General features: G+C 42.9%; 1 protein-coding gene across 1 annotated transcript; it reads right to left on the bottom strand.

The window, feature by feature from the left end:
• Positions 1 to 5,040: 5,040 nt before the first annotated feature.
• LOC138795237 (SCAN domain-containing protein 3-like) lies at positions 5,041 to 6,687 on the bottom strand. Its single transcript, XM_069974231.1, has one exon. The coding sequence runs from the start codon at positions 6,685 to 6,687 to the stop codon at positions 5,041 to 5,043; it is 1,647 nt and encodes a 548-aa protein (XP_069830332.1).
• Positions 6,688 to 9,758: the final 3,071 nt, after the last annotated feature.

The following is a 9,758-nucleotide window of genomic DNA, read 5'->3' as shown; positions in this document are numbered from 1 at the left end:
GAATAACTACTGTTATGCGCTCTCTATTGTTTAATGACAATGGCAGAATGTTTGTTTAAAAAACAAAGATACTTTGATGTCAATGCCAAATAACAATAATACAGAGGATTTGGGCTAATTTATAATCGAATTTAAGTGAAATTGAAAAACAAAATTCTACTTTTTTTGGACTTTCTATATTTTTATTTTTGCTGTCTTATTTTATTTTATTTTTTTAAATAAAATAAATGAACAATATACCGTATTATGAAAAAAATGAATTATATCAAAATGTGTGCTTCAGCTAGTTCTTACACTGATAAAGGCCTGCAAACAAGAGGAAGCCATTACAGCCACATAACAACAATACAGCTTACAGACTGATAATATCATGTAAAGTAGCTTGTACAAGCAAGATATTCTGTTGAAGGAGAGGATGACATGACATTAGGAAGCAGAATAAATCACTCTTTAATATGTGAAGGATAATTCCTTGGAACAAAAAAGGGACTTACTTCTACCTAGACCAGAAGGTCTTTGAAATTATGTGTCTCCATGGGGTGGCATTGTGGATTTTGTAAGCCCTGCACATTTGCTGAGCCAGACATTCATTCAAAATGATTTCTTTAGCATAGACAAGTGTTTTTTTCCCATTTTACTACTACTGAAGTAATTATTGGGTCTGGGCATAGTGGCTCAAATTAATCTGATCCTCCTCAACCTATGTTGACTACATCTATCAAAAGCCTGGGGATTCAGTCCAATGCTTGACAGGTCAAAATCTGCTGAACACCTTAGATTTGGAGAAAAATCATGATAATTATAGTTCTTACAGTATTTACTTAGTAAATTATGGGCACCAAGGAGCACAGATGAGCAATTCAGTTGCATTAGGTTAGGAGCAGACAGTCAATGAAGTCATATTTGCTTTCAGGTTGGCAGATGTGAGTCCTTTTGTATCAGTAAACAATATAGCATTACAGTATGCGTTGAAGCATTGTTAAGCTGTATAGCGTTGGTCAGTAATTTTATTGAATTATTTTCTTTTCAGTGAACTTTTACAACTGAAATAATAAAATATTTTCTTTGAATGAAAAACAAGTAAAGAAACATAATTCAGCAGGACCATTGACTAATAAAATCTATGAGCATGGTCATGTTCACTGTACATCAGTATCCAGCATTACTGACAGTTTACCATGGATGTGGTGGAACTGTAGCTTTACTTAACAAATAAAGTGAATCTTTCAGCTGCAAATCACATCTCAAATTGTGGACACTGTTAGATCAAAGAGACACATGATACCTTTCATATATCTGTCTGTGATTCTAGAAGATTCAAAAATGTTTTTATTCTCTGTTATAAAGTGTCAAAGAGTTTTTCACCAGCCTCTGATGTGCTGAGGGTTGTAACGCCTCTATGATCCTACTCCTATCCCTATCCCTGCTTGTTTGACATTTAGCTTCCAGTACTAAGCTCTTCCAGATCTCATTTCTGTGCTTTGCATAAAAATTGTGTACAGAGACAAGATTTGGAAGCAGGACTCTGCACTGAAAGTGACTGTCATCAAGCAGGGATTGGAATGGGAAGGGGAGTAAAAGAGGAAATCAGCCTGCCCTTGAGCACTGTTGGGAACACCTCTTTGACATTTTTCACTGAAGAAAAGCATTTTTATATGTTATGGAAACACAGACAGGTATACAAAATGAGCTATATAACATTATTTGCAGCTGACAGATGCACTTTAAGCAACAATCTATAAAAAAAAACAGACTTTAAGTTAACTAAATCTGATGACTTATTGTTGTACCATATAGCTGGCACTCTACTGCAATGAAAACAATTAGAAATCACCTTTTTCTGGCTATTTGCCCCTTAGATGCCACAGTCAACAGCAACAAAGTGGTTAGGCAAAAGGAGGTGGCTGCCACATTGCTCTCTCTTGGGACGCAATGGAAAGGTACCAGAAGCTGTCACAGTAGCTGGGAGTCTAATGAAGGTCCCTTGGTCTGCCATCTTTGTACAACAACAGGCCAAAGAATGCCGCTTAGCTTATAGTACAGACATTATACACTTTTATAAGGCTGGGTTCACACTACGTATATTTCAGTCAGTATTGTGGGTCTCATATTGCAACCAAAACCAGGAGTGGATTAAAAACACAGAAAGGCTCTGTTCACACAATGTTGACATTGAGTGGATGGCCGCCATATAACGGTAAATAACGGCCATTATTTCAATACAACAGCCGTTGTTTTAAAATAACAGCAAATATTTGCCATTAAATGGCGGCCATCCACTCATTTTCAACATTGTGTGAACAGATCCTTTCTGTGTTTTTAATCCACTCCTGGTTTTGGTTGCAATATGAGGACCACAATACTGACTGAAATATACGTAGTGTGAACCCAGCATAATAGTACTGCACTGTCTTATATAAGTAACAAGAAGATTACAAGCTCATGTCTATTACAGAACTATGGATCAAAGATAAAAGGTTGTTGTTCGAGTTGTACTAGTAAGACAATTGACTTCTAACACAAAATTCTTTAATTTATATCAGACATGGAGAGAGAGAGGAGCAGCTGCACATCACACCTATGGCTGATACTAATGCTGCTAAGTCTATTTTGAAAAAAACAACTTCAGGATGCTGGAATATGAATTGATCAAGTCATATCGCCCTGTGTACCAATGTGCAGGTCTTCTGGTTCACACGGATCCCTATGCTAACTCCACACTGTGTCGGTCAGTGACCGCCACCCCTGCAAAGCGTGCACATGCAGGGAAGGGAGGCCATGGAGTGGCCCTGCAACCCCCGTGTCACAGGACCAGACCCAAAATGCCCCCTAAAAAAGTCCCAGCCAGCACCACCGGCGAGGAAGGCTGCCCCCAAACAACACAAGTATGGATATGGTATTACACTCACCAAAACTGCTGCAGACAGAATGGGAAAAACATGGAGGTACTGTCATGTGAGCACAGGTGTATTACCTTTTCCAGACTTGTGCTGTTTGGGGGCAACCTCCTCCGCCGGTGGTGCCGGCTGGGTGTTTTTGGTGGGCCTTTTTGGGTCTGGTCCTGTGACATGGGGGTTGCGGGGCCGTTTCATGGCCTCCCTTCCCTGCCTGTGCACGCCTGGCGGGGGTGGTGGTCACTGACCAGCACAGTGTGGACTTAGTGTAGGGACCCATGTGTATCAGAGACCTGCACGTTGGTACATGGGGCAGTGTGGCTTGATCAATTTACACACAAACTTCTGATGTTTTTTTTATATGCAGCCGAAAGGCATTAGTGTCAGCCATAGGTGTAAGGTGCAGCGCTTCTTTCTCTACTGGACCGTATTTATTTCTTTCTTTTCTAAGTGTTTTTGCACTCCTTCTGGCAAGACCCACATGACCGCAATTAGCAGGAGACACCTGAGTGCACAGGTTTTAATCCCTCCTGTATTTCCCATTCTGTCTGCAGCAGCTATGGTGAGTGTAATACCTTATCCAGACTTGTGCTGTTTGGGGGCAATCTCCTCCGCCGGTGGTGCCAGCTGGGTGTTTTTGGGGGGCCTTTTCGGGTCTGGTCCTGTGACATGGGGGTTGCAAGGCGTTCCATGGCCTCCCTTCCCTGCCTGTGCACGCCTGGCGGAGGTGGTGGTCACTGACCGACACAGTGTGGACTTAGTGTAGGGACCCATGTGTATCAGAGACCTGCACGTTGGTCCATGGGGCAGTCTGGCTTGATCAATTTACACACAAACTTCTGATGTTTTTTTATATGCAGCCGAAAGGCATTAGTGTCAGCCATAGGTGTGAGGTGCAGCGCTTCTTTCTCTCCTGGACCGTCTTTAATTTATATAGCACCAACTGATTCTGCAACACTTCACATAGGCTAGCCAATTTGGTCCCTGTCCCCATTATAGCTCACATTTTGGTCCCTGTGCCCATTACAGAAGATCCTGCTCTATGGAGCAGTGCAAAGGTCTGTGCTGTTCTATACTGCTATACTGCAGTGAAATGGAAGCACCTCTGTAAACCAACTGAATGGACACTTTTTGGTTTCTATTGGGTGTTTGGGGTCTATAAGTTGCTGTATACACTGTGAGATTTTTCTGACACAGCTAATAGACATCTCTAACATGGTGTGAAAACAGCCTAAGTCTATAGTCTCACTATGGGAACATGTAGGGATTTATCAGGAAAAGGTGACTCTATTGATAATGACTAGGGATGAGCGAACTGAACTGTAACTAACCAGATTCGATACAAACTTTGCAGAAAGTTCGGTTCGGCACCGAACCGAACTTTGAGAAAGTTTGTTACAAATCTGGTAAAAATAACAACGGCGACACAAAATTGTACTTTTTTCACAGAATAGACCAGGATACAAGGGATTATTACTCCTATAATCCCTTGTATCCTGGTTTTCTGTGAATATCAAGATGTGTGACGTCACCCCTGTTAGGGTGAGACCTTACCTAGCTGTCAAAATTTAATGTGACAGCTGTCTGTGAGTATTAACCAAGACACATGAAAGCAACTTCAGTATTCAAGCTTATCAAATTTATTCAGGGAAAATCAGTTCATATCTTCACAATAAGGTTAAAAAAATAGGAGAACCCCGTTTAGCCGCAACAACAAAAAGTGTTTTTTTTTTCTTTTTTAAAGTCCAAAAAAAGTCCCATCACTGTCCGAGAAAAAAAAAGTCCCCAAAAAAGTCCCATCACTGTCCGACAAAAAAAAAAAAATCCCATCCGCTGACCCATCACTGCACAGTTGTGTAGAAAAATGATGGCGACTCATTGGGATTCTTGGTGTCCAAGACCGAGCACTCCAGTGCTGATGTCTGGTCCTTTAGTTATGGGCAAGGGCAGTACATGTCTGTTAGTGCCCATTGGGTCAACATTCCCCTAGAACAGTGATTTTCAACCTTTTTTGAGCCGCGGCACACTTTTTATACTTAAAAAATCCCGGGGCACACCACCAACCAAAATGGCACAAAATGACACTAAAACAGTACATATTATACATATAGTTAATAATATAGATTCTAAATGTATTTATACTCACTCAGTGTGAAACCTGGGCCTGTTTCGATAAACACAAAAGGGATATCCTGGCAGGAATGGTGGAAAGACACACACGAAGCTCTTCCTCAACAGTTCTCAGTCTCTCCCTGTTTTTAGTTTTTATCGCAGTCAAGCTTGAGAAGCCCAGCTCACATAGATATGTGGTTGAAAATGGGAGCAATGTCAAAATAGCTTTGTTGGCCAGAATGGGGAACTCCTTGGCAACAGATAACCAAAAACTGTCCAAAGGAAGATCAGCAAACTTTAGCTTTAAACCGTGATCTTGCTTCAGTTCAATGAGTTCCTCTTGCTCCTTTAAAGTCATGTCCTTTCCAGCAACGGATAATGAGCTGTATGGGTCCCTAACCCAGTCAAGGCATTCTGTGAAGGCTGAAGAGAAATAAAACGATAACTTCTCCTCAAGAGTTTTCAAATGTCTGCCAATCACCTCGCACATTGCAGCAGTGTTTTCACCATGCTGATTCTCGGTGAGCGGGAACATCTGAAGGTTGCTACCCTGCACATGTTGCTGCCAGAGCTGAACCATTAAACGTAATCCGTTCATTTTATCAGTGCTTATAAGCAGGTTTTCATTTCGGCCTTGCATCCGTGTGTTTAGTTCATTCAGATGTTGAAATATATCAGCCAGGTATGCCAGCTTTGCACACCACTGATCACTTGCAAGCAGCTTTGAATAATCGGACCTCTCGTTTGTCAGAAATATTTTAAGTTCCTCTCGCAACTCATACACACGGGCCAGCACTTTGCCGCGTGACAACCACCTGACCTCCGTGTGGAGCAATAAGATTTTATGTTCCGCTCCCATTTCTGTACACAAAGACGCAAATAAGCGACATCTCAAAGGTCGCGTCTTCACAAAGTTCACTATGCGCACAACTTCACCCAACACAGGAGCTAGATCTGCTGGTAAGGTCTTTGCAACGAGGGCCTCACGGTGCAAGAAACAGTGGGTAACAAGAACATCTGGGTTTCTTTCTTTAACCCTACTTACAAAGCCTTTGATGCGCCCGACCATGGCTGCGGCTCCATCAGTACAGACACCTGTGCAGTTTTCCCATGTAAGCCCACTTTTATCAAGATATTCTGATGTGACCTGGAATATTACCTCTCCTGTTGATTTTTCTGGGAGTACCTTGCAAAATAGGAAGTTTTCTCTAATGGCTTCTCCATCCACAAAACGCACATTGGCCAACAGCTGACAATGTCCACTGATATCCGTTGACTCATCAAGTTGCAAGGCATTTTTCTTACTAATGCGCACTTTTTCCAAAACAACTGTTTCAATGTCCGCAGACATGTCATCAATCCGTCTGGCAATTGTGTTATCAGAGAGAGGCACTTTAGCTATCTCTTTGGCTGCGTCAGGGCCAAGCATCTCATTTACAATAGCTTTACAAGCTGGCAGTATTAATGTTTCTGCCACAGTGTGGGACTTTTTTGATTTAGCTATGAGTTCAGCAACAAGGTAGCTAGCTTTGAGGGCTTTCTCATTTACCTTTGTGCTTTTTCTCAAAAAAGTTGCTGCTTTCTCATTGTTTGTACGTAAGCGTACAAAATACTCGATCGGCTTGTTTTGAACGGAAGGGTGTTTCGTTTGGAGATGGCGTTTAAGCTTGCTTGGCACCATGGCGCTATTGGATAGCTTCTCACCACACACCAAGCACAGTGGTGTTGGTGCTGTCGCATCCCCAGTGAAAGTAAGTGTTGTAGCCCACAAAGGGAGGAACCTTTTTTCTGTAGTGCAGCAGGGAAGGCTGCGTCATACACCTTGTATGGCACATGTGATAACCTCATAATGCACAGGTTTCTTCGAACATGTCCTGCCAATTGTTGATCCCTTTTGAGGACGCGACTCTGTGAGCAGGCATCAACGACATCATCCCACTCGTCTGTGTTCTGGAAAGTGTGCTGAACAACATAATCAGCTAGGATTCCCAGGTCACAGCTCCAAGGCTGAACATCCTCCTCCTCCTCTATTAATAGTCTGTTCTCAATCATATGGGCCTGGTTGCAATCAGGTACTGCCTCCTCCTCCTTAAATAGTCTGTTCTCAGTCATACTGGGCTGGGTGCAATTAAGTGCTACTGCCTCCTCCTCCTCCGTCAATTGTCTGTTCTCCACCACATTGAGTCCAATACAGTACTATTACTGCTGCTGGTTTCACTGTCAAATGTCTGTTTTCCACCTTACTGGGTTCAATGAACTTTTGTCCTATGTCCCATGTATTAACCTTGGTTAATTTTTTTTCACTATTTTTGCACTTTGATTTTTTCCACTTTTTTCTTTGTAATAGCAACTGCAACTAAACAAAACGATACCCTATCAGACTCCCACTATTGTAGCTGCAATTATTCAGCTGTTATTGCAAGGTTCATTTTAGGTTCGGTTCGTACGAATCCGAACTTCACGAAAGTTCACCGGATTAAACCAAACCGAAGTTTTCAAACGTTCGCTCATCCCTAATAATGACCACCATGATCATGATAATTGCACTATGTAACACAAGTTTTGTTCCGAGTTTTTTAATGTTATATTCCAACTGCTTATGTCTAAAACAAATTAAAAATTGCTTACATTCATCATCATGAAACTTCGCTTTTATGACCACAGCAACGGAAATTATAATTTTTTACTATAGAAACAGACAATTTTGCATCTTCTTATTTATACAGTCAGACTAAGAACACTATAGGCATTGAAAATTTACACAGATTACCAAAAACTGTTCAGAAGTGTGTGTTTTTCCGAGATTTACAACTATACTGCAAATCAGCTTCTGATGACTTGATGACGTCTTGATGACTGAAGAAGGTGGAAAAAACTTGGTGACGCTTCCTCTGACCTGTGACTTGGACGCTTTCATCTAATAAGTTCCATTGCTTGAGTCTTGATGTCAGAATTTCAGCGTTGAACTTGGTGAGACCAAGGTCTCTGATCAGATTGTTGAGGTCTTTTTGGTAAGGGTAGTATGGCTTCCGCTCCTCATCTGCACATGAAGAGAAATCGTGATCTTCAACATTTTCCTGGGTGTCTGACCTGCTGCTTTCTTCTGAAGATGGTGTTGCTCTGTCTGGAGGTGTTGGTACAGGAAGTTCAGGGCAGTGTGGTACTGGGGCAATAGATAAAGAAAAGTCAGGATACGTTACACGTTGCATTTTTGCCAGTGCAACGTTTGGAAGGGTCCACCATGCAGAAGTAGCAATTTGTTGAGTGATCAGTCGGTTCACGCCACATTCGTGGGATAGCAAAATGCATGGCTCTCTTCTCTCCCCTGTACCAACCTATAAGCAAACAAAATAAAATTTGGATTGAGAATTTGATTTAGGCCTATTTCCCACTAATAAGTGGTATGTGCGATATTAACACAGTTTGAAATATATCTGTATATATTTGATATATTTAACTACAACATGTGAAATGGTGTCAATGAAAGCTCTTTTAAACTTTAACTGATTAAAATTTTGCTAAATATAAATTTAAATCTGCTATTTAAGAGAGTAGCATTTATCCGCTTACCTTCAAGAGTTTTCTTGCAGTGCTCACATGTAAAACTAGATTTGCATTTCCAGTAAAATACATAGTGCTTGAAAAGAGCGCCCCTTTACCAGTGACTTCCTTTTAAGAGAAACTTTAATCCTGGGTGCCATCTCTTTTTTAAGAGCGACTTGGGTCCCATCCCTTTAAGAGCAACTTGGCTCCCGTCCCTTTAAGAGCGACATGGGTCCCTTTAGGAGCCACCTGGGTCACTTTAGGAGCGACCTGGGTCCTTTCGCTCTTAAAGGGACCCAGGTCGCTCTTAAAGAGACCCAGGTTCCTCTTAAAGGGACCCAGGTCGCTCTTAAAGGGACCAAGGTCGCTCTTAAAGGGACCAAGGTCGCTCTTAAAGGGACCCATTTCGCTCTTAAAGGGACCCATTTCGCTCTTTAAGGGAGCCAGGTTGCTCTTAGAAGGGACCCAGGTCACTCTTAAAGGGACATATTTTGCTCTTAAAGGGACCCATGTTGCTCTTAAAGGGACCAATTTCGATCTTGAAGGGACCCAGGTCGCTCTTAAAGGGACATATTTAGCTCTTAAAGGGACCCAGGTCGCTCTTAAAGGTACCCAGGTCGCTCTTAAAGGGACCCAGGTTGCTCTTAAAGGGACCCAGGTAACTCTTAAAGATACCCAGGTCGCTCTTAAAGGGACCCATTTTGCTCTTTAACCCCTTGCCGCAAAATGACGTTCCTGGAACGTCATGTAAAGCAGGTAGTTCCCGCAACATGACGTTCCAGGAACGTCATGGCTTCCCTGCCTCCCCCCGCTGTCCCTATAGAAGATCGGGCAGCAGGAGGATGCTATGTCACACAGCATCCCCCTGCTGCCTCTGCCCGGAGGGGAGCCGCGCTCCCCCCGGGCAGTTAACCCCATAAACGCCGCGTTCAATGCGACCGCAGCGTCTATGGGGAGATCGGGCGACCGGGCGGCGGGGGGAGGCTGCAGCACGTTGCCTCCCCCCACCGCCACAACTAGTATGTCCCCCGTCCCCCTCCCCTTGTCCCCCGATACCGGAGATCACCGCTATTACCGTTATAGCGGTGATCTCCGGTACCGGGAATTACTGGCGCCGCCGAGAGCTTTCATCTCCCCCCACCGTGAATCCACCGCATACTGCCTCTAACCACCCCACGTCGCCTCTAACCACCGCACGTCGCCTCTAAC

This window comes from Dendropsophus ebraccatus, chromosome 6 (assembly GCF_027789765.1).
Source record: "Dendropsophus ebraccatus isolate aDenEbr1 chromosome 6, aDenEbr1.pat, whole genome shotgun sequence".
NCBI classification, from domain to species: Eukaryota; Metazoa; Chordata; class Amphibia; order Anura; family Hylidae; genus Dendropsophus; species Dendropsophus ebraccatus.
Note: the sequence above shows the minus strand (reverse complement) of the source record. Positions and strands in the feature narration are given on the sequence as shown.